The 25570-nt window shown below is 43.2% G+C and overlaps 1 protein-coding gene across 7 annotated transcripts in view; it reads right to left on the reverse strand.

The window, feature by feature from the left end:
• Window positions 1-25570, reverse strand: part of PPM1B (protein phosphatase, Mg2+/Mn2+ dependent 1B) — an 88660-nt gene that overhangs the window by 11011 nt on the left and 52079 nt on the right. For all 7 annotated transcript variants that reach the window (XM_078785040.1, XM_078785039.1, XM_068127925.2 and 4 more), the window contains exons 2-5: window positions 23092-23944; window positions 18375-18492; window positions 17897-18008; window positions 7670-7727 (exon numbers count right to left, since the gene is read on the reverse strand). In XM_078785040.1, the coding sequence (XP_078641166.1) occupies window positions 7670-7727; window positions 17897-18008; window positions 18375-18492; window positions 23092-23928 (1125 nt within the window). In that variant the 5' untranslated portion in view covers window positions 23929-23944. The remainder of the gene's footprint in view (window positions 1-7669; window positions 7728-17896; window positions 18009-18374; window positions 18493-23091; window positions 23945-25570) is intronic.

A 25570-nucleotide genomic window follows, 5' to 3' on the forward strand; every position in this document is an offset into this window, starting at 1 on the left:
TTTTTCCGGGTGCCGCACAAACGGCTGCACCGATCGGACTCGGTGACCTCGGACAAAGGCCTTTTATAAGGACATGGGTTGAATCCCTGCTTGAGAGAATGTCAACACACACCCCGCCATCACGGTCGTCTCTCCAACCTACAATCCCATGAGATATGCAGAAAGGACGACCCAAAACCAATTATCTTCTTTTTCATTCGTATATAAACATCATTAAAAGTAAATAATGACATCGGCCAAAGTTCAAACGATGTGGGTTTAATCTCTACATGAGAGAATTCCACATAGCTATTTGGGTGGTGTATACGCTAACAGATCGCTGTCTCCATCGATCTTGCCAAGGCCGTAACACCTATCGGCTCAAAATCATTTTAACTGTTGACTTGGTAGTTTTTACAATGAAGGAAACATTAACAATGTTGTTAAAAGTTTATTTTGTGATTAATTTGTGATTGGAGTTATATTGTTTGGAATGAAAAAAGAGATATCGAGTTCAAGTGAATGACGACATGCCGTGATGGTTTCTACTTTCTAAACGTGAACTTCATGGATCGCCATATGCAGATTCGCCACGGACCCACGAACGATGTTTCTATACGTGAACGTACCCGTTTGTTTGCGAACGGGTACGTTTTTCATGGAAGTCCTTCACGAACTTGCTGTCCATGTCTGACGTGCGACTGAGGGTGCTACAGGAATGTGGAATTTATTGGTTTCATGCTTTAGCATTCGCCATATCTGCATTGCCCGTTTGCTCCTGACCTCCCACCCGTGCTTCGCACGGGTATCTCACTAGTAATGTAAATTGCACAATTATATTGTAAAAAAGGCCTTCTTCAGGGAACAAGTAATGGGTTAACAACAGCTGTTCTGCAGCAATGCAAGTAAATTAAGCCTTGGAAATTGATGCAAACAATTCCTACAGGTGTCCCAACCTCTGCTGATTACTTGATTACAAACCCCCTGTCTGTATAAAAGCAGTATTGGAACAGACTGTTATTACACCCTCTGAAGCATTATTTGGACAATATTGCACTGCAGGAAGTAGTATATTGCTATCATAATGGTGAGAAAAAGGCAATTAACAAAGGAAGACAGACAGAGCATTATAACCCAAAAGTGTAGGTCTTTCCTTTGGAGAAATTGCAAAGAAAGCCAAGGTGTCAGTGAGTACAGTTTCCTACACCATTAAAAGGCACTTGGAAACTGGAGGAAACTCTGACAGGAAGAGGTCTGGCAGACCCAAAGCCACAACAGAATCAGAAGACAAGTTTCTGAGAGTCAACAGCTTGCGTGATAGGCGGCTCACAGGACAACAGCTTAACACTGGTCGAAGTAAGCAGGTCTCAGTTTCAACTGTGAAGAGAAGACTTCGAGCTGCAGGGTTGACAGGTCGAGTGGCAGTAAGAAAGCCATTGCTAAGATGGCGAAATAAGAAAAAGAGGCTTGTCTGGGCCATGAAGCACCGCCAGTGGACGACTGAAGACTGGTAGAAGGTCTTATGGACCGATGAATCCAAATTTGAAATCTTTGTTTCATCACGCAGGGTTTTTGTACGCTGTCGAGTAGGCGAAAGGATGGTTCCTCAGTGTGTGACACCAACTGTCAAACATGGAGGAGGAAGCGTGATGGTCTGGGGCTCTTTTTCTGGATCCAGAGTCGGCGACTTGCACAGAGTGACTGGCACCCTGAACCATAAGGACTACCACAGCATTTTGCAGCGCCATGCAATACCCTCTGGTATACGCCTAGTTGGTCAGGGGTTCATCCCACAGCAAGATATTGACCCTAAACACACCTCCAGGCTATGTCAAAACTACCTTTGAGGAAAAGAACAAGACGGGAGGCTTCAAATCATGGAATGGCCAGCACAATCTCCAGACTTAAACCCCATCGAGCTGGTTTGGGATGAACTGGACAGAAGGGTGAAAGCAAAGCAACCAACAAGTGCAACACATTTGTGGGAACTTCTGCAACAGAGTTGGGAAGAACTTCCCGAACAATATTTGATTTCCATTGTAGAAAGAATGCCACAAGTGTGTTCGGCGGTTATATCTGAAAAAGGTGGCTACTTGCCGAGTCAAAAATGTAAATTACATTTTGTTAAACAAAATGATTCTATGATTTCTTTTTTATCTCCAATTGTTTGTTTGTTCTTTGCTTAATTTCAGAGTACATTGAGACAATAAACTGCGTAAATTTCAACAAAAACTGGAAAAATTGAGGTGTTCTAAAACCTTTGACCGGTAGTGTACACACACACACACACACACACACACACACACACACACACACACACACACACACCCTTCAGAATGTATTCACAACCCTTGACTTTGTCACATTTTGTTGAGTTACAACCCAAATTTAAAATGGAATTAATTTTAAAAAATTGTCACACACAAAAATTGATCCACACAAAACAACACATGGTGTGCAAAGGTATTCAGCCCCCCTGAGTCAATACTTTGTAAAAGCGCCTTTGGCACAATTACAGCTTCGAGTCTTCTTGGTTATGTCTGTATCAGCTTTGCACATCTGGATTTGGGGAGTTTCTCCCATTCGGCCTTGCAGATTTGTTCAACCTCTGTCAAGTTGGATGGGGAGCGTCGGTGAACAGCAATCTTCAAGTCTTTCCTCAGATTCTCAATGGGATTCAAGTCTGGGCTTTGGCTGGGCTACTCAAGGACTTTCACATTCTTGTTCTGGAGCCATTCCAGTGTTGCTTTGGCTGTATGCTTGGGGTCATTGTCCTGTTGGAACGTAAATCCTCACCGCAGTTTAAGGTCTTTTGCACTCTGAAGCAGATTCTCCTCAAGGATTTGCCTGAATTTGGTTCGAATGATTGTTCCCTCTATCCTTACAAGTCTCCCAGTCCCAGCCACTGAAGAGCATCCCCATAACATGATGCTGCCACCACAATGCTTCACGGTAGGGATGGTGTTCGATGGATGATGAGCTGTGCTCGGTTTCTGCCAGATGTAGAGCTTTCCATTCAGGCCAAAGAGTTCAATTTTCACCTAATCAGACCACAGAATATTTTGCCTCATGCTCTAAGTCTTTCACGTGTCTTATTGCAAGTTGCTGATTGGATATCATGTGCTTTTTCTCAGAAGTGGCGTCAGTCTGGCCACTCTCACATAAAGCATAGATTTGTGAAGTGCTGCAGAGATTGTGGTCGTTCTGGCAGGTCCTCCCATCTCACCAAGGAACTCTGTAGTTCTGTCACAGTGTTCAATGGGTTCTTGGTCACCTCCTTGATTAAGGTCCTTCTTGCCCGGTTGCTCAGTTTGGTTGGATGGCTAGCTCTAGGAGCCGTCAGGGTAATTCCATATTCTTTCCATTTCCTAATGATGGAGCTCACTGTGATCTTGGGAACTTTCAAAACTCTAGAAATTGTTTCCTACCCTTCCCCACATACATGCCTCCTCACAACCTCAGAGCCCTATGGACAGTTACTTGGACTTCATGGTAGAGTTTCTGCTCTGACATTCACAGTCAACTGTGGGACCTTGTATAGAAAAGTGTGTTTCTTTCTAAATCATGTCCAATCAATTGAATTTGCCATAGGAGGAGTCCAATCAAGTTGTGGAGACATCCCAAGGATGATCAAAGGAAATTGGATACACTTGAGCTCAATTTGGAGTGTCATAGCAAAGGGGTTGAATATTTATTGACTCAAGACATTTCAGCTTTTCATTTTTAATTATTTTGTAAAACATTCAAAAACAAGACAAAAAGTCTAACAGCGGCGAAGCTGGGCTTGTACAATATTATAAACCACACACACATGTTTAGCTTTTCAAACAGTCGCTAATGCTGTTTATAACATTTAACAAAGAAATTTGGAGGAATCCCGACATCCGTGAGGGAAGTTTTACTTACAGAACGGAGCGAAGATCTACTGTAATCTATGTACCCCACAAGGGTTGGAGGCATACTCATTTACCAAGCTGCTAGCTAGCGCTTGCCAAGCTAGCCGTTCCTTAACGGTTGGGAATGGAGTGCTTGCTCGAATGTTTAAATCACTTGGTGATCTCTGTACAAAAAACTTGGTAAATGAACACACACTCAATGCTCTTGAGACCCGACCATAGGTCGACTGTAATCTATATACCCCAAAGAGGAATGACCCTTCCTAGCACTCCCGTAGTAGGCGGGTGTAGGCCGACTAGTAAATTAAAATGTCAGTCAGTGGAGTCAGCCATCGTAATAACATCATAGACGTAATGACGTAACGGACACAAAACTGCTGCTAATTTATTATGTAGAAGATGATATATTTTAACGTCCAGTAAGTTTGCAGTCACTATGAAGGGATTAGTGTTAGGATTACATTTACTATAATATTAACGTTATATTTAGAAAATGATATTACCATTAAAAAACCGAGGCTAATTCCTCACTTCTGCGATTATTAATAGTCGTGCCGAACAACGCTCATCATTGATCATGAACCATACAACGCTTCAATCCATTAACTTTCCATTCACTACATTGGGATTAAAGTGTTATGGTTATATTTACTATATTATTATTATTATGAAAACGATACGACTGAAACGATACACTACTGCATTAAGAAACCTGGGCTTAATTTGTCTGAAGCGGTCCGAAGATGAGGCATGACGCCTAAGGCCTACACGTACCGTATTGTTGGAAGAGCAGTAACGTCTATGCTTTCGACATTTCATGCTTATTTCAACAATCGGTTTGTTTGTGTTTCACACTGAATGAAAAACGTAAAGGTGGAGCATGTGGATTGTGATGTATGACAGGTTCGACGATATGTTCGGCATGAATGGCATATAAATCAAAATGGCGGTGTGTGGAGAGTCAGCCGCCGTAATGACATCAGACGTAATCACATCACCCTGTCATGTGACCAGATCCTCAGCTCTGATTGGTATACGTTTGAGGGGACATACATACATACATACATACATACAGACATACATACATACATACAGTCACGTGAAAAAGTAAGTACACCCCATGTAAAGTTTTGACTTTTTCAACATATTTCAACATAAAGCTATTTGATCTTCATTTCAACAACATTGATAGATAAAGGTGATATAATAAAACAAATATCATGAAACATTTACATTTTGTAGTCCATTGTATAATTTAAACAAACATAAATGCAAATTTCGCATGTGGAAAATGTAAGTACACCCTTGGCTCTAATAGGTGGTATTGCCCCCGTTGGCAGAAACAACCTCAAGTAGGTGTTTCTTATAACTGTCTACCAGTCTCTGACATCGACTGGGAGAAATGTTTGCCCACTCCTCCATGCAGAATTATTTCAGCTGTGCGATGTTTGAGGGGTTTCTTGCATGCACAGCTCGTTCCAAACCCCCCCACAAAATCTCGATGGGATTTGAATCCGGGCTTTGACTTGGCCATTCCAGAACCCTCCATTTCTTTCTTTTCAGCCATTCCTTGGTGGATTTACTGGTATGTTTAGGGTCATTGTCATGTTGCAAGGTCTACTTTCGGTTGAGCTTCAACTTTCCGACAGATGGCCTCACATTATCCTCAAGCACCCTATGGTACAATGAAGAATTCATCGAGGATTCTATGATGGTGAGCTGCCCAGGCCCTGATGCAGCAAAGCTGCCGCAAACCATAATATTTCCACCGCCATGCTTTACAGTTGGTATCAGGTTCTTGTGGTCAAATGCTGTCTTTGGTTTTTGCCAAACATGTCTTCTGGTACTGTGGCCAAATAGCTCTACCTTTGACTCGTCTGTCCAGGCACATTGTTCCAGAAGTGCTGGTCTTTGCCGAGGTGTTCATTGGCAAACTTTAGTCTTGCCCTGATGTTCTTTCTTGACAGCAAAGGTTTCCTCCTGGCACACCTCCCATGTAGATCAAATTTGTGCAGCCTCTTTCTAATGGTAGACTCATGCACTTTGACATCAACAGTGGCAAGAGCTACCTGTAGGTCCCTTGATGACATTCTGGTGTTCTTCGAGACTTCTTTCAGCATCTTGCGGTCTGCTCTCGGGCTGAACTTGCTGGGGCGGCCTGGCCTGAACAAGTTGGCCGTTGTTTGGAATCTTCTCCACTTGTCGATGATCTTCCGGATAGTCGAATGATTGATTTCAAATTGCTTGGAGATCTTTTTAAATCCCTTCCCAGACTCGTAGGCATCTATAACCTTCTTTCTGAAGGTCTCAGAGAGCTCTTTTGATCTAGGCATGGTGACGCTGCACACATCAACAACAAAGAGCAAACCAAACTAAATGTCTGAGGTTTAAATAAGACAGGTTCCTCCAAGATCCTCTCTAACGATGTTCTAATCATTTGCACCTGAGCTGGTGCACCTGATTCTAATTTTAGGTATTTGAAGTATTGATAAATGTAGGGGTGTACTTACTTTTTCCACATGCGAAATTTGCATTTATGTTTATTTAAATTGTCATGTTGCTAGGACGACCCAAAACCAATTATCTTCTTTTTGATTCGTATATAAACATCATTAAAAGTAAATAATGACCTCTGCCAAAGTTCAAACGATGTGGGTTTAATCTCTACATGAGAGAATTCCACATAGCTATTTAGGCGGTGTATACGCTAACAGATCGCTGTCTCCATCGATCTTGCCAAGGCCGTAACAGCTATCGGCTCAAAATCCTTTTAACTGTTGACTTGGTTGTTTTTACAATGAAGGAAACACGTATCGGGAGTACATACGACGTAGCGATTGTGAATGTGACAGCTCTGAGGCGTCTTTCGCTTCACATCGCAGTGACGGTGAGCACCAACATGGCGGCTGTAAGATTAAAATCTGGCTTCAAGCCCCCTCACAACCCAAAATCTATTCCGGCGAATCTATTCCGGCAAGTAACAAACCAACCAACCAACATACTTGCCGGAATCTATCCCGGCAAGTAACAAACAGACAAACAGACAGGGGTGAAAACATAACCTCCATCCACCTTCGGTGGCAGAGGTAACGAAATCAGGATGAAGGTCCCAATGAAAATCCGCCTCATCCCAGCTTCATTAAAACTGTCGAATCCTTCCGCTGTATCACTCCGCCTCGCCCCGACTTTACGCTGCGATCACGATTTGCACGTTTTGGGTGACCTTGAGCTTGACCTTGGGCCTAGAGAGTTAGAAATTGGGCACAGCCTATTCCAGGGCGAGGCAAATATGTGTGTAAAGTTGGCGATGCAATGTACAATGATGTAGACGTAGTGCTGCGCACAGACAGACAAACAGACAGACAAACCAAACAACCAACATACTTGCCGGAATCTATTCCGGCAAGTAACAAACGAGATGGACCGACATATGAGAAAAGAATTCACACGTTATGAATTTCCCTGCATGTGAATCACTGGGATGATAGTTTACAACTACTGGGCCGACATTATAACTCAGGTCTGATAGATCAGAAGCAAGCGCGTATACCTCTCGTCTGCACTCTCGTGCCAGCCCTGCATTCCATTTAATTAAATTAAACCTCCAATTCCATGCATAATCAACAAAATACAAGTGACACTATGAAAGTCAACAAAATACGATGTTTTGTTCTGACCAAATGACTAAAAACACTAAATATTTCCTTAAGTTTTGAGGTATTGAACACTTTATAAGTCTCAAAATAATACTTGTGCTCTGGGCATAAATAGGGCAGCAAGAATAAAATCCTCACCTCCTTCTCCTCCCTGTTTGGCAGAAGATTGTTGTACACTGCTTCGATCAAACTCCGCCTGTTGTACACAAGAACAAGTACAATTATTAATATAATTTTTTGGTATACAAGATCGAGGCTCGTGTAAGAGCTAACATTAATCACACAAAAAACGGACACACAAAACATAGAATAAAGGGAGCGGGAGACAAGATGGGGAGCGAGAGGGAAGCACACGGAAGATCCGTGGGAGGGAGACGACTTGGAGGGAGAAGGCATGGGAAGGCGGGGGGGGGGGGGGACAACGGGAGATCTGTGGAAAGGAGAGGGCTTTGGGGAAAGGGGGGTGGGGAGGAGTGGGTGAGGTAAAAAAAATATGGACACTGCTAGGACTTCCTGGAAAGCAATAGGTATTTCAAAGATGGGGATCTGGGGTGAATTAACGGGGGTAGAAAAGATCAAGGTTTTAGATGTGGGAAGATAAGAGATGGTGGTGAACAGCTGTTTAAAAGACCTGGAGGGAGGAGTGGGATTGAAGAGAGTGAGGAAGTTTGTTCCAGAGGTGGGAGAAAAGAGGAATGAAGGAGTGAAGGTGAGCAGAGAGTCTTGATTTTGGCAGTTTCACCAGAAGAGGGTTACTGGCAGTTCTTGTGCGTACTGCAGGAATATTTGGGGGACAAAGCCCAGAGAGAGCTGGGGGAGCAAGGCCGGAGAGGAGTCGGTATAGGACAGAAAGACCACCAACCTGCCTGCAGTGAGTGAGTGAAAGGCCTTGGGAATCAGCTTCATCACAGGAGATTCCAATGATCCTGAAAGCTTTGGTTTCAACAGCGTGAAGACGAGCTAGGTGTGAGACAGGAGCACCGGCCCAGAGGGGTGAACAGTATTCCATTGAGCTGCGGATGAAAGCTTTGCATGTGGTGAGGAGCTCAGGTGTGCCGAGGAAGGACTTCGCATGACGGAGGATGCCCAGTCGACGACTGGCTTTGGAGGCCAGTTTAGAAATGTGGTTTTCCCAGGAAATATCATGGCAGATAGTGAGACCCAAAAGCTTGAGTGACAGAACTTCTTTGAGAGGATTGTTGAAAAAGTATATGGGAGGGTTGTCCAGATGGTCTTTTCGGAGAGACATAGTAAGAGTGTGAGATTTGTCAGGATTGAAAGACATGTTCCACTTGTTTGACCAGTTTGTGGATTTTGTCCAAGTGTGCAGAGAGTGAGGAGGCTGCAGACTGCCGATCTGAGGGATGAGGAATGGAGCGGCAGATAGTGGAGTCATCAGCAAAAAGATAGAGAGGATTTTCCAGACAGTCGGAGAGATCATTAATGAAGACCAGAAAAAGCACAGGGCCCAGAACACTACCTTGGGGAACTCCAGCCTGGACAGGAAGGGGAGATGAGAGAATTCCATTCAGGGCCACACGTTGACTGCGACTAGAGAGGAAGTCCGCAAGCCATGCGTGGAGATTTCCATGGATACCATAGGAGGAGAGTTGGGTGAGCAGAGCTGGGTGCCAGACCGTATCGAGGGCACGTGATATGTCAAGGGAGACGACTCTAATTTCCTATTTGGCATTGAGGACCTCCATCCATTGTTGAGATGGCAGAAGCAGCATTTCCAGAGTAGAATGACCTGGTCTGAATCCAACTTGATAAGAAATCAAGCCATTGGAGAAGAGGAAGGATTTGATGTCAGAAGCAATGAGGGATTCCATGACCTTGCTGATTATTGGGAGCAGGCTGATTGATCTGTTGTTGTAAGGATCTGTTTTTGCACCTTTCTTGTGTAAAGCGATAATGTTGGCTGATTTCCAAGCAGATGGCAGATGAGAGGGTGAAGGGAACAGAGAGAGGGTGAGATGGAGTGGCAGAGCAGGATTTTAGGACTCGTGGTCTGATGCCGTCTGGTCCAGTTGCACAATCAGAGATGAGGTTTGTGCAAGGAGAGTGAGGAAGAGTTTTGATAAAGATAGCAACCCCACCACCAGGACGAGGCTCAGGTCTATCATACCAGATGAGGGAGTAACCAGGGAGAGATATTAAGGAATCAGAGACATCTTAAAGGAGGAAAGTTTCTGTTAAGCAGATTAAGTCTGGTTTGTCAGAAGCAACCTGTGAAAGATGATGCAAAGATGATGGGAATAGAGCCTGTGATGGATGCTGTGAAGAGAAACAGTTTGAGATGGTTTGGTCATGTGTTGAGGAAGGATGAAAGTGACTGGTTGAGAAGAGTGATGGAAATGAATGTAGAAGGAAGTAGAGGACGGGGAAGACCGAGAAAGACTTGGCTAAAGATGGTCGAAGAAGAAATGCGGGCAAGGGGGTTAACAAGGGGAGATGCAGAAAATAGGGCAAAATGGAGAAGATTGTCATGGGGACCGCAAGGCCAACCCCCGCTCTTGCAGGGAAAATGGACTTAAAATGCTTGTTGTTGTTGTTGTTGTTGTCAGAAGCAACCTGTATGGAGAAATCAATCAGGTTTGAGTGAAGGCCCCGGATGTTTGAGGTCCATACCGTTGAGGAAGAGGGAGGGGAAGCATCGGATACAGAACAGGGGGGCAGGGGGGAGGGGGAGTTTAGGCGGGGAGATGTGATTGGGGAGTTTAGGAGGGGAGGGGTGAGGGGGAGTTTAGGAGGGGAGGTGTGAGTGGGGAGTTTAGGAGGGGAGGTGTGAATGGGGAGTTTAGGAGGAGAGGGGGGAGTTTAGGAGGGGAGGTGTGAGGAGAAAGGGTGTGGATCTGAGAAAGAAGGAGAAAGGGTTGAATGAGTATGGTGGAAACTAGAATTGGAAAGGTGAGTATCGGCTGGAGAGGCAGAAGAAAAAGGAGATAAAGGGGGTGGGGAGAGACAACACGCACGTGGTTGTGGGCGGGGAGCACGAGGACAGAAGGAAATAATAAAGATATATATTTTTTGTATTTAAAATGTTAGACAAAGAGTAAGATGTTCAGGGGAGGTCGGGGTAGAAAAGAAAATCAAAGAAAAAGCAATAAAGTGAAGGAAATAACTTAAATTTCCAAAATATCGACAGGGGAGGGAGACGAGAGGGACAAGGCCGCACACGCGGTACAAACAGAAAACGACTAATTACACACAAGTTTGCACGAATTACAAACCAAAAACCTAACTAGAAACACACAGTAACACATACAAAATAAAATAACCAGTGGAAATTTGACAAAGACATGAATGGGAAAATACTTAACTTTGATGACGTGGAGAGCTCAACTGATGCTTCATCGTCGGAGGAAAAAATTGCAAAAAAATAAATATATATATAATAATAAATTAAATTTGAAAAATTGCGAAAAGAAAATCTTCCTTATGTGCAAAATCAAAGATTTGTCAAGTATATTGGTTGGTCTTGTACATTATTGTGTCTGTTTGTTTGTTTGCGAATCACCTGCAGCTCACAATTCGAAACCAATCATCATGAAACTTTACCAAGTGGCAGAGGTCGTCACAACCGAGAAGTCGATTGATTTTGAAGTCAAAGGTCATCTTGAGGTCAGATTTGTAAAATCGTCATTTTTCATCTGATTGACTTGAAAGTTGAAAAGGATTTGCATATCGAGCCATTGAATTGAGAAAGCAACTATTTGTGAGGTCAAAAGGTCAAAGGTCAACTCAAGATCAAACGTCTAGAACTTCTCATCTAAATTTTTTTTTTAAATTCATCAGATTGGTGGATTGTTGATTGGTGATTGTTGATTGACATCAGATTGGTGACCTGAGCATTGATTAAGATCGTTAATTTTAATCTTAATGAAATCGACAATTTAAGGTCTCCATTGCAAGTATTGTGCTCTGCACGACGTCTTTGTTGTTTATTTATTTGTATGCAGCCTGTAGCTGCTTGGCTGTATCGATCTTCTTCTGGGGGCGCGGCTGTGCCACTGACGACGACCTTTTTTGATGCTTTTGCCAACCTCGGAAGGATGACGGGCCGAGTCGACCGGCCTGCTGTTAACAACGGCACGACAGGGGCTTGAACCCGAGACCCTCGGATCTTAAGGCAGCAACCTTAATCGCGAAGCCAACACAAGGCTTTGTTGTCCCGTGTTCTTCTCTCTAGGCCTTGCCACCATCACCTCATACGGTCTCCCATCTACACTTCTGATCTTGTCTGCGCTCGCTGAGCCACTGCGGTCTTCACCTGCAACTCCTCTCCTCATACTGAAGTGTATCCTCCCATTCTCGATTCCATTTCTTTCCCCTATGCCATATCTGCGGACCCTTTTGTCCATTGTTGTGCTACTCTTCCATGAGCCTTGGCACCTGCACAAAAAAGTGTCAATTTCTTTCATTGCAGCAATGAAGTGTCAGCGTAAAACAACTGAAAATGCCAAGCAATGTTCTGAAGGATTATTCTAGCTATTAGCTGGCGATGCGTCCCGCAACAGTTGTTATGTAACCTCGTACTTCTACGCTGCTGTGTAATCGGAACGGAATGTACATTTAAAAAAAACAAAAAAAAAAAAAAAAAAAAACTTGGCTTGGTGATGTTTTGTGAGAAACAAAACTGCGAACAAGTTAAAGGATCAACGTTTACAAAAAGTAATGATTTCATTGTGTGCAAAGAACCCAGAAACTTTAACCCAACCGACCTGCCGTAGCCACTTCTTGCCTCGATGTGATAAAATGGGGACAATTCCACAAAAAACATGGAAACCTGCTTCATACAAGTCAAGGGTCACAGAAAATAGGTGCACACATCTATAACAATAAATACCAGTTCCCTTACAAGGAACGGAGCTTCACTGGAGGGGACCATTCGGCCCATCAAGCCGGTGCGATGGCTGCCAACCTATGGGTGTTTGTCCATGATGTATCCTTTTTAAATGTCGTGTCAAACAAGGAAGTGGCACGTATCATTTTTAAGCCTTGGGTACGATTCGGCCTCGGTTATGTCAGCAGATCGACCAAAAACAAACGAAATCCCCAGGCTGGACAGACATTTGCAGGGCATGTGACCCTAAAAGCAAGGTGTGAAGACCCTGCAGGTTAACACTGCAGTCACTCCATCTTTACACCACGCACGTGAAGCGGAAAATGTCTTTCAGCAATTGGTTCACTTCTGTCTGTCTGTCTGTCTGTCTGTCTCTGTCGACAAACGTCAGTTTATGAATGAGGAACAAGCTCATTCAATTGAACGTTACATTTATAACACGAATGGGAATATGACGAGGAAGACGAGTTTGTCTCTTTACCATGCCTTGGCTGTTACTTCATCCCGATCGCACATCCGCAGGGATGAGCGAGGTAATTCTTTTTACTCTGTCTGCCTGGCAATCAAATACAATTAAAATCATTGCAAACAACAAACTTACTGTTTTTAAGGATGACAAAGGACACAAGCAACAGGTATGAAGAACGAAAGTAAGATGTCAGATAATGCGGTGTAATTGACACCGCAGCAATGGCGCTAAACTTCCACAATTAATTTTTATACGACTTTTACAATCTTTATTTTGTTTAAATTGAATTACATACTTGAACAATGAAGAACACAAATTGCCTTCTTCTTGCTTCCAAAAACCTCCAACTTTAATTATTTGGTTAAAAAAAACTTTTTAAATTCCATTTTGACATTATGGGGAATAATGTGCAGATCAGTGACCAAAAATCTCAGCTTAATCCATTTTTAATTCAGGATGTAACAACAAAATGTGAAAAAGTCATGGGGTGTGAATACTTTCTGAAGGCCCTGTAGTTTTTATCCACTGGCAGTAATGAGGTTTGGGAGAAAAAAACACATGAAAGACTCTTCTTGCAATCACAATGTATCAAAGAGCCAACAACACTTCCTCTTTTTCCTCTTCTTACAGTATTTCATTCATCTTGTATACAGTCTGTTCACCTCTATGTGTCCTTCTCATTCCCCATGTTTCATTCATCTTGTATACAGTCTGTTCACCTCCATGTGTCCTTCTCATTCCCCATGTTTCATTCATCTTGTATACAGTCTGTTCACCTCCATGTGTCCTTCTCATTCCCCGTGTTTCATTCATCTTGTATACAGTCTGTTCACCTCTATGTGTCCTTCTCATTCCCCATGTTTCATTCATCTTGTATACAGTCTGTTCACCTCCACGTGTCCTCCTCATTCCCCGTGTTTCATTCATCTTGTATACACCCTGTTCACCTCCATGTGTCCTCCTCATTCCCCATGTTTCTTTCATCTTGTACACAGCTTGTTCACCTCCACGTGTCCTCCTCATTCCCCGTTTCATTCATCTTGTATACACCCTGTTCACCTCCATGTGTCCTTCTCATTCCCCGTTTTTCATTCATCTTGTATACACCCTGTTCACCTCCATGTGTCCTCCTCATTCCCCATGTTTCTTTCATCTTGTATACACCCTGTTCACCTCCATGTGTCCTCCTCATTCCCCGTGTTTCATTCATCTTGTATACACCCTGTTCACCTCCATGTGTCCTCCTCATTCCCCATGTTTCTTTCATCTTGTACACAGCTTGTTCACCTCCACGTGTCCTCCTCATTCCCCGTTTCATTCATCTTGTATACACCCTGTTCACCTCCACGTGTCCTCCTCATTCCCCGTTTCATTCATCTTGTATACACCCTGTTCACCTCCACGTGTCCTTCTCATTCCCCGTTTCATTCATCTTGTATACACCCTGTTCACCTCCATGTGTCCTCCTCATTCCCCATGTTTCTTTCATCTTGTACACAGCTTGTTCACCTCCACGTGTCCTCCTCATTCCCCGTGTTTCATTCATCTTGTATACAGTCTGTTCACCTCTATGTGTCCTTCTCATTCCCCGTGTTTCATTCATCTTGTACACAGCCTGTTCACCTCCATGTGTCCTCCTCATTCCCCATGTTTCATTCATCTTGTACACAGTCTGTTCACCTCCATGTGTCGTCCTCATTCCCCATTTCATTCATCTTGTATACAGTCTGTTCACCTCCATGTGTCCTTCTCATTCCCCATTTCATTCATCTTGTATACACCCTGTTCACCTCCATGTGTCCTCCTCATTCCCCATGTTTCTTTCATCTTGTACACAGCTTGTTCACCTCCACGTGTCCTCCTCATTCCCCGTGTTTCATTCATCTTGTATACAGTCTGTTCACCTCTATGTGTCCTTCTCATTCCCCGTGTTTCATTCATCTTGTACACAGCCTGTTCACCTCCATGTGTCCTCCTCATTCCCCATGTTTCATTCCTCTTGTACACAGCTTGTTCACCTCCATGTGTCCTTCTCATTCCCCATGTTTCATTCATCTTGTATACAGCTTGCTCACCCCATGTGTCCTTCTCATTCTTCCCTTCATCTCATTCTCACTTCTACTCTGCTGTTGGTGGTTGTCCCTTTCCATTTTGTTCTGTTCTATTGTGCTCTATCTCTTCCACGAGCTTTGATCATGTACAGTAAACAAAAACAAAAATAGTGAGACGAATGAACGTGAGACGTCACCAGATTAGGGAGCTTAGTGCAATATTGAGTTTAAAAACAACAATAAGCTGGTACGATTTCCTTGTTTGGGTAAAATCTGTCCTACTTTTCAGGGTTTTCGCTATAAACCGCATAGGTCTAGACTCCGGAATATTTTATACCTGGATTATTGTGAGAGTTCATTGTGTTTTGACTGTTTGTTTGTTTTTGTGGTTTGATGCTCAATATTAAAATGTCAAGTTTCTCTGGATTAATAAAATAATTATTTTTATTGTGAGAAGTGTCTGTTTGTTTGTTTGTTTGTTTGTGGGTTTGTTTGTTTTACTTCAATGCACCCCCTAACACCTGGATGGAACAAGTTGAAAACTGGTGGTTGTACTTGTGGTGTGCAAGGGGTGATTTTAGGAGGTAAAAAAATAATTAATTATCCCTTAAAAAAAGAGTTCAGGGTGGGGGTAGAACCCCAATTGTGTCGATGTAAATGTAATATTATGGTGTAATGCCACCTGGTGGGAGTCACTCTCACAAGTCATCTTCCTTATGTACGTGTAAAACCCCAAAACAGGTGAAGCCTCGATCGACCCAAATAGACATAGAGGTGTAGTGAGACATAGAGGCTATTGCAGTTATGATTTTATTAGCATTAAACCTGGAGTAGAGGTAGAGAAGTAGAGAAAGTAAAGTAGTGCTTATTAGTTTGGCCAAGTAAAAAAAAAAAAAATGTTTCTCGTCCCCGCCCGCTTCCTTTTTGGTCGCCGCCTACTTTTATTTACTATTTAATACTATTTTTTTTAAATATATACTTGTTTAAAAAAAAATCGTTTTGCGAAGAAACTCGGTCTAAAACTTGCCGTTTCCAGGCGTTTGCTGATCGTATCTTGTGCATTGATGATCTGAACTATTATGGATCCCGCCCTCTAACAGAACTTCCTGGTTAATACACGCTCGGCTTAACGCAGACACTTTGTGCTAAAGACGGTCAATTCTCGCAGCGGTTGTGCACTGGGCAAGTGCAATTTACGTGTAAAAATCTTGCATTTCATACTTTTAATGGTATAAATTTGAGTAGGGAATATGACGATATTCGTGTGTGTAAGCATACGTTCGTCGACAAAAGTTTTGAAGTCTTGGTTCGCGAGATCAGTTGTAGATGAGAAGCGAACGTTGAACGATCTGGTGTAGGTTGTATCACAGGCATACTACTCCTGAATGGTATATGTGCTGATTGAGATTAGTATTTATGTAAATGCACATAACATTAGGGTTATTTGCATGGCTTGATAAGTATGGAACCAAAGACAAATGAAATCTCTTGCCATAATGTATAAATATTAAGTATACTGTTGGTTCCAGATACTGAATACTCCCAATATTAGCAAATGCTGGGTCGTTCAGTCCAGTACATGCTTGTACAAATATTATGCCTTGTTCTGAAAGTTTGGTATTCATACTTTGACATACATATTTATAACAGTGGCTCTTGTAAGTTTGAAGAAGAGAGAACTGAGAAGGAAAGAAAATCACAATTTCATTTTTTGCATATTAAGTAAAGCAGTGCATGGTTAGAATGTTTAAAATGGTTCTCACTTTATGGATGACGTGTACAAGATTGACATAAGTCTCACTGGGATTTCTTACTTTAATATTTATGGAACAGACCATAAGATAGACCAAGTCCTATAGTCATTAGTTTCACTATGTGGGGGGAGGGCAAACTGTTGATTAAACATGTATTATTTCGTCCCACTTCTGGTTTTGCAAGAGGGAAGGATCGGCCTTCCAATGAAACTACAGTAGTTGTTTTTTAGGATTTCATCAATCTTTTGGTCTGTTCTCTGAGTAGTCCCCAATATGAACAATTCTTGTACTATTAGTGTATTATTGTGTATTTATATTAAACAAGGACACATACCAAATTTAAACATTGTCATTGTTTCTTTTTTGTTTTATTCAAATATAGTTTGTCCGGTGTAACACATGACATGTTCCATTGATTGATTCTATTCATATGCCATTTCGGTTAAAACATATATTTATTTGCTAATTTGGAAATGAAATTGCAGGCCTTTCGGTAACAATCAACACTGGCATGTTTCACATTACGTTGGACAAACTATAGAGTCTTTAAGTCAGCCACAGTGGTCATTCAATTCATGGCAGCCATCTTGGAAAAAATAGCAAAAAAAAATGAAAATAGTAAATAGTAAGGGCCTCCCTCCTCCTTTTTTCAAAAAAGTCCGGATGAGAAGCTTCTTTTTTTTTTTTTTACTTGGCCTTACATCCTGTTGAAATGTGAGTTTGTCTATTAATTACATATTATTGCAATGTGACTGTGTCAAAACCTTTAAATTTCACCGGTAGACCTTTCAGACCCTTCAGACCATCAGACCTTCAGCCTTATGAACATTTTGAGTTTTTATTTGCAATCGATGACCTTTCATTAAGTGAAAAATGCGCAAACTCCACCGACCTGGATGGTGGGTAAACTGCTAGGAAATGTAAAAAGTGGAAGAATTAACACGTCTGCAACGATGGATTGTTTGCTGGTTTAAGAGAACCTGAAAAAGACATGCGGACGGCGGTGGGAAGGGGGGCAGCGGATTCCAGGGGCCCGACGTGTGTTCATGGAATGGTGAGGAAGGCCCAGCTGATGATCCAGGCAATTTATCATGAAATATCATATTTTGTGACAATATTATTTACATTTGCCTTGACAAAAAAAACCAATATGACATTTAGGAAAAAGGATCCAACTACGATATCCAAAAACGATGCATTTTAAAGAGGCTTGCATGGTTTTTAAGTTGTATCCATGTAACTTACTTGCTCGCCAGGCCTCCCCCTGGTGGTAGGTTTGGGATGTCCTCCATCGAGAGTGAACGAATCAAAGAGACAATGTCAGGAATGGCTTCCTCACCACTTCTTTTCAACAACTCTGAAAAATAGAGATCACTGCACTGGGTGCACCACAAGGCCTGACAATCCCAGCAACTGCCATTACCACCGAGTCCGATTAAACGCGGGACATTCAAATGTAATCGGAATGTCATACTCCCAGGAATCCAAGAAATGGGCCCGGTTTGCAGTTTTCAAAAATACAAATCCATACAGAATTAGTACAAAATAAAATAATAAAAACAAGAAAAAGGTCGTCATTCCTTGAACTTTGGCTCGTCCCGAATTCCCAAAACATTTCAAATGTCCTTCGTACTTCGAAAGGTGAAGACAACATCAGATCCGGAGCAGTCTATTCAGTGTCATGAGACTGAAATTACATACACAATGTGAAAACAATAGTTACCTTCAACTTTGGCTTCAAGCAATCTGTCCAATTCCTTTTCTTGTTGTACAAGTTGCGGACAGATTTTGGGTGGGTTTTGAAAGCAAATCAATATTGCACTCATGTTATCACGACTGCCCTGCATGCAACACATCAAACCAGGAAATTACACATCATTCAAGATGCACACATCATTCAAGATGCACACATCATTCAAGATGCACACATCATACAAGATGCACACATCATACAAGTTGCACACATCATACAAGATGCACACATCATTCAAGATGCACACATCATACAAGATGCACACATCACACAAGATGCACACATCATACAAGATGCACACATCATACAAGATGCACACATCATACAAGATGCACACATCATTCAAGATGCACACATCATACAAGATGCACACATCATTCAAGATGCACACATCATACAAGATGCACACATCAAACCACGAAATTACACATCATTCAAGATGCACACATCATACAAGCTGCACACATCATACAAGATGCACACATCATTCAAGATGCACACATCATTCAAGATGCACACATCATAGAAGATGCACACATCATACAAGATGCACACATCATTCAAGATGCACACATCATACAAGCTGCACACATCATACAAAGATGCACACATCATTCAAGATGCACACATCATTCAAGATGCACACATCATACAAGATGCACACATCATTCAAGATGCACACATCATTCAAGATGCACACATCATTCAAGATGCACACATCATACAAGATGCACACATCATACAAGATGCACACATCATTCAAGATGCACACATCATTCAAGATGCACACATCATACAAGATGCACACATCATACAAGATGCACACATCATACAAGATGCACACATCATACAAGATGCACACATCATTCAAGATGCACACATCATTCAAGATGCACACATCATACAAGATGCACACATCATTCAAGATGCACACATCATTCAAGATGCACACATCATTCAAGATGCACACATCATACAAGATGCACACATCATACAAGATGCACACATCATACAAGATGCACACATCATACAAGATGCACACATCATACAAGATGCACACATCATACAAGATGCACACATCATACAAGATGCACACATCATTCAAGATGCACACATCATACAAGATGCACACATCAAACCACGAAATTACACATCATTCAAGATGCACACATCATACAAGCTGCACACATCATACAAGATGCACACATCATTCAAGATGCACACATCATTCAAGATGCACACATCATAGAAGATGCACACATCATACAAGATGCACACATCATTCAAGATGCACACATCATACAAGATGCACACATCAAACCACGAAATTACACATCATTCAAGATGCACACATCATACAAGCTGCACACATCATACAAGATGCACACATCATACAAGATGCACACATCATTCAAGATGCACACATCATTCACTTGAAGACCCAATGGACCCCAAACACCCAAAATACCCCAAAGACCAAAAAGACCCAATGGACCCCAAACACCCAAAATACCCCAAAGACCAAAAAGACCCAATGGACCCCAAACACCCAAAATACCCCAAAGACCAAAAAGACCCAATGGACCCCAAACACCCAAAATACCCTGAAGACCCAAAATACCATAAGGGCAATTCTATGGTTAGTAACGTTACATTTTTAGCAGATTTTCATATCTTATTCTACTGCAACATTACCATCTGTTCATTTCAAATCACGATCATGTTACATGTTCACGCACCTCGGTCTATAATACAGAAAATAATAAAAACAATTCAAAAAATATTACAGTTGCAATGGTAACTTTTAATGTTGGTTAGTAACGTTACAAAAAAGGACATGGGAAAAAAATCAATGTTTTCAGATAAAAAATTCCCTAAAACGCGAGATACGCGAAACAAAGTTTTACTTCTAGGTTGATGGCAAATGTTTCAGCCAATAACTTTAGCAGCCTGACTTCATTTTTGAATTAGACCCAAAAATCATGGTTAGTCTCGTTACGGTTAGTAACGTCACAGTTTGTCCATGTAAAGGTAGGAGTTACAAAGCATCGTGTTTGACCCTCCCCCTTCCTTAAAATCACAAGATACACTTAGGAATCACATGTAAATTAACATCGTTATCCATATAACTCTTATTTAAACTGTTAACTCACAACTTGCAATTGACCAGATTAACTATTATTAACAGATTCATTAACAGATTAACAGATTAATTTGCACAAATTAACTTGAACAGTCAGTTGCAGTCTAATGCATTGATCCTTGATAAAGTTCAAATGTGAACAGAAAATTTGAATTGTCCACGGTTATGGACAACTTCTGGAGCATCAGTTTAGAAATCATCTTGTTCTCCATGTACAAAATGTCCTCCTTTTGTGTAGGCCGCCATTTCCAGTACTTTTCCACTCGCTCCATTACCGACACCTGGAACTCACCCTCGCACACGGCAGCAACTTCTAGGGGAAATTGCTGCCTTCGTATTGTACTCTGTACCAGTCTCCCACTACAATGGACTCATCACTGCTTTGGGTTACAACATCATCCGCGTGAGCCCTGTTAGAGGGCACATCCCCAGGCCGGAGTGGGCAGACGGAAGCCAAACAGTTCAATCTTGGTTTCGTCAGACCACAGAATCTTGTTTCTCACAGTCTGAGAGTCCTTTCGGTGCTTGAGGAGAGGCTTCCGTCTGGCCACTCTACCATAAAACCCAGATCGGTGGAGTGTTGCGGTGACGGTTGTCCTTCTGGAAGTTTCTCCCATCTCCACACAGGATCTCTGGAGCTCAGCCCGAGTGACCATCGGGTTCTTGGTCACCTCTATTACCAAGGCCCTTCTCCCCCGATTGCTCAGTTTGGTGGGCAATGCACTGTATATATATAGTTGTGGAAATGGCTTCAAAGGGTTAAGAGTGCAAAGCTTAGCAATAGTTATTTCCATCGTGCATGATTAACATAAGCGTGAGGTAATATAATTGTGATATAGCATTGTGTGTCGGTATGTGCAAATACAAAACTGTCGTCTTCCGTCCCTCATGATATGTCCAAAAGAGCTTTTCCCTTAAATTCGCTTTTAATGTTGTTTACTTTGTAATTTGGCTTATATGTCCATTTAGCAGGAAACTCGGCCTCGCAATGCCATAAAAGCACAACTTTTGGCATGGTTTTTGGCGCAAAAGGCATGCCACGGACATGTTCCCGGAATTTTTGAGAGGCTGAAGAGAGGGCCGCACTTCATTGTCGGCTGAATCACCAATCTGTGCAGGACGGATCGGACATGGCTAAGTCATGGGGGGCGGGATGTCACGGAAGCCATGAAAGGTGGTGCGCAGGTTCGTCGGGGTCCAGGAGATTCAGATACAGCCAGTGCAGTGGCGAGCTTGTGGTTCGGGTTGTTCTCCTGTGTTTTGAGCTTGTGGTTCATAGGTTCGTGGACCCATTCCATGCCGGTTGTTTTGCCGGCCCAGCTTGGGCTGCTTCGGCTGTTGGCCACACAGGGTCAGCGAGCTGCGGAGATCCCGAATTGCTGCCGTTGAGACGCCATCCGAATCCCAATTTTCCGGCAACGCACGCCTTGGTCGTGGAGGATATTCCACTGTCCTGTCGACTTCTCGCTGGTCTCTTCCCCTGTGGTATGTCTGGAATCTGGTTAGGCTTCATTTTAGGCCTTTTTAGGATTAGGCCCTCCTCAAGGATCTTCCGTGTGTATGATATCTTGGGGTGTGTATTTCTTGCAAATAGCACTGTTATGATAGATGCTCCAGTGTCCCTTGTTCTTCCCTCCCCTCGTTTAATGAATAGACCCATTAACTAACTTGGTCTCTGTGGAGTGATGAGAGTTGTCCTGATCATGAGCCGCAGTCGCTCTTCATGGTCCGATAAAGGACAGATTGGGTTCGGGGGGGAATTAGCATCCCGTATGAAAGATTCCCCACTCCAGGCATGGTGAAACCACTCGCGCCGCCATTTTGGTGCTTGGTGTGAGGGAAAAGCCAGCATATCGCTTGACCAACACATATGGAGCACCCAATATTGTTAGAGCAGCAAATAGACCCTCGGCCCTTCTCGGAGCATCCGAAAACCGAACATGGCCACATTAGGAAAGCCAAACAACGTGCAGTAAGCCAATCGGTGGCCCTCATAGGATTCAGAAGAGCATCCTCAGGGAGCAGTCTCGCAATAAGGACATGACTGGGACATTCTAGTGAGGGGCCCGCTACATCTACCTCTGTATCATCACCAGCATGGGATGAAAAACCTTCATTGTTTCATTTCCTTCCTGCTCCTCCAAAGGGCAGACACCTGAAAGGTGTGCTACATTTGACTTGTTTTTCGCATACTCTTTGCAAAGGACACTGTGGGATCTTTAACATCCATCAACTAACGATAGCAGCCTTGGCAATCAGTTTAATATCCATCCGAGGGATGGCGCGAACTTTGATCTACCACCTGGTGTGTGGAACACCCACTTTATAGGTGGACCAGGATTCAAACGCAGACAGGTAAGACACAGGTTTAGATACCTCGAAGCAATCCTGACCACCCTATATCATATATGACAAGGAAAAAATAGAAGTTTCTGGTCTTTGGCAAAGCTTGAATTATGTGTTTTACAGCCGAATGTAATTTATATCAAACATGAGCATCATGACGTGTGGAAGAGGAAGACGTGTGGAAGACCTAATTCTTACCTTGTATAGACACGTGTCAAGCACCTGATTGCACACCTCCGCCAAATCATCGGTGAGTTGGAGACGTGAATGCACGAACTGCCCGAGTTCCTCATTGGACATGACGTCCCACACTCCATCACAAGCAAGTACCACAAACTCATCGCTGTCGCTTCGCTCCACGGTGTATACCTCTGGCTCGGGAGACACCAACTGTTCCGTGGCCCCTTTGCCATCAACGCACTTGTAGTCAAAGTCACCGAGCGCACGAGATACGGCGAGGGAGCCGTTCACACGCTGGATCATGACACTGCCACCTGCCTTTTGGATACGCTCTTTCTCTGCCGGGTTGCAGGGTTTATGGTCCTCTGTGCAAAAATGGATGCGCCCGTTGCGATAGAGTACAGCACGCGAATCACCACAATTTATGAAATAGAGGTAACGTGGGGAAACCATGACGGCCACAACTGTGGAGCCGCTACGATCGAGGCCGTTCTTGATGTCCACAATGGTACGCATGAGCGTGTCGATTTGCAGGAAGCCTTCCCGGATGCCACGCTTCACATCTTCAGGCTGGGGCTCGCGATAACACTTGTGCTGAGACAACACATCACCTGCGACTATGTTCTCCAGTAGGTGTTCCGAGCAGTACGTGGCGACGCGTGAGCCCGCGTGCCCGTCGTACACGGCAAAAAAAGACCAGTTCTTCAGTCCAATTGGTAGACCAATCAAGGCGGTATGTGCGTCCTCCATCTCGACGCGCCAGCCTTGCATGGAGCTCAGGGCATATCGCACGCCATTACCCGAGCCATGAGTGTTGTGCTTCTCGGTCTTGGGCTTGTCCAGAAAAGCCCCCATTCCTAATCGGTACGCACTGAAACAAAAGAGAATACGCACAATGATAAACATGACCCCCTCAGTCACATGACCACAGGTGAAACAACAGATACCTGCTCTCACTGCCACAATGTACTAACCAACAACGAATGAATCCAGTCACAAAGTATACAACCTGAAAAATGAAAATCGCATTGGATTGTTTAAGTTGCAGTGACGTTGTTAGCACATATTGTGAGTAAAGCTGTTGCAAGCAAAACAGCCAATCAAACGTGGGTGCATGACACAAAGAAGGGACGACTGAAGCCCAGCACTCCCATCTGAGGACTTCAAGCAAGGGCCTGCTCAACACTCCCATCTGAGGACTTCAAGCAAGTTCCTGCTCAACACTCCCATCTGAGGACTTCAAGCAAGTTCCTGCCCAGCACTCCCATCTGAGGACTTCAAGCAAGTTCCTGCCCAGCACTCCCATCTAAGGACTTAAAGCAAGTGCCTGCTCAACACTCCCATCTGAGGACTTCAAGCAAGTTCCTGCCCAGCACTCCCATCTGAGGACTTCAAGCAAGTTCCTGCCCAGCACTTCCATCTGAGGACTTCAAGCAAGTGCCTGCTCAACACTCCCATCTGAGGACTTAAAGCAAGTGCCTGCTCAGCACTTCCATCTGAGGACTTCAAGCAAGTGCCTGCCAGCTCAACACTCCCACCTAAGTACTTCAAGCAAGTGCCTGCTCAACACTCCCATCTGAGGACTTCAAGCAAGTTCCTGCCCAGCACTCCCATCTGAGGACTTCAAGCAAGTTCCTGCCCAGCACTTCCATCTGAGGACTTCAAGCAAGTGCCTGCTCAACACTCCCATCTGAGGACTTAAAGCAAGTGCCTGCTCAGCACTTCCATCTGAGGACTTCAAGCAAGTGCCTGCCAGCTCAACACTCCCACCTAAGTACTTCAAGCAAGTGCCTGCTCAACACTCCCATCTGAGGACTTCAAGCAAGTTCCTGCCCAGCACTCCCATCTGAGGACGTTGGTTATGATACTGGAATCCCAGGTTACCAATCCTTCAATCTTACATTCATTTGTCCATTTTCTATGAAAAGAAAACGAATTTTCTCTGATGTCCTTGTCCAAGTGAAACATGTACAAACTCCTCCATTAGTACATGTCACTGAAAAAAACCAAATAAATAAATGGAGTATTATTTAACCGACGGAGACACACTGAAGGTGGAAGGAGGTTAGGTTTTCACCCCTGTCTATTTGTCGTCTGTCTGTCTGTCTGTCTGTCTGTCTGTCTGTGAGCACCATTTCTCAAAAATGTATGAACGGATTCGGACGAAACTTGGTGAACAGGTTGGGTTTGTGACAATGATTAATTGATATCGATTTTGGTGAGGATCAGCATCCAGATAGGAGATTATACGATACGGATATGAGTTTTTTTTAAACGATTCCTCACATTTGAGAGATAGTCCCAAAATCGACATATAGCACCAAATGAAAATATCATGTCTCAGTCCTTAACGATGGGAGAAAATATAATGGTTTTGGATTGGGGATGATCTGAGATGGTGGTGAACAGCTGTCTTGAAGACCTGGAGGGAATATTGAGATTGAAGAGGATGTGGATGTATATTCCACAAGTGGGGAAAAGGGGGAACAAATGAGTA

This window comes from Myxine glutinosa, chromosome 9 (assembly GCF_964187855.1).
Source record: "Myxine glutinosa chromosome 9, kmMyxGlut1.1, whole genome shotgun sequence".
Classification (NCBI taxonomy): domain Eukaryota; kingdom Metazoa; phylum Chordata; class Myxini; order Myxiniformes; family Myxinidae; genus Myxine; species Myxine glutinosa.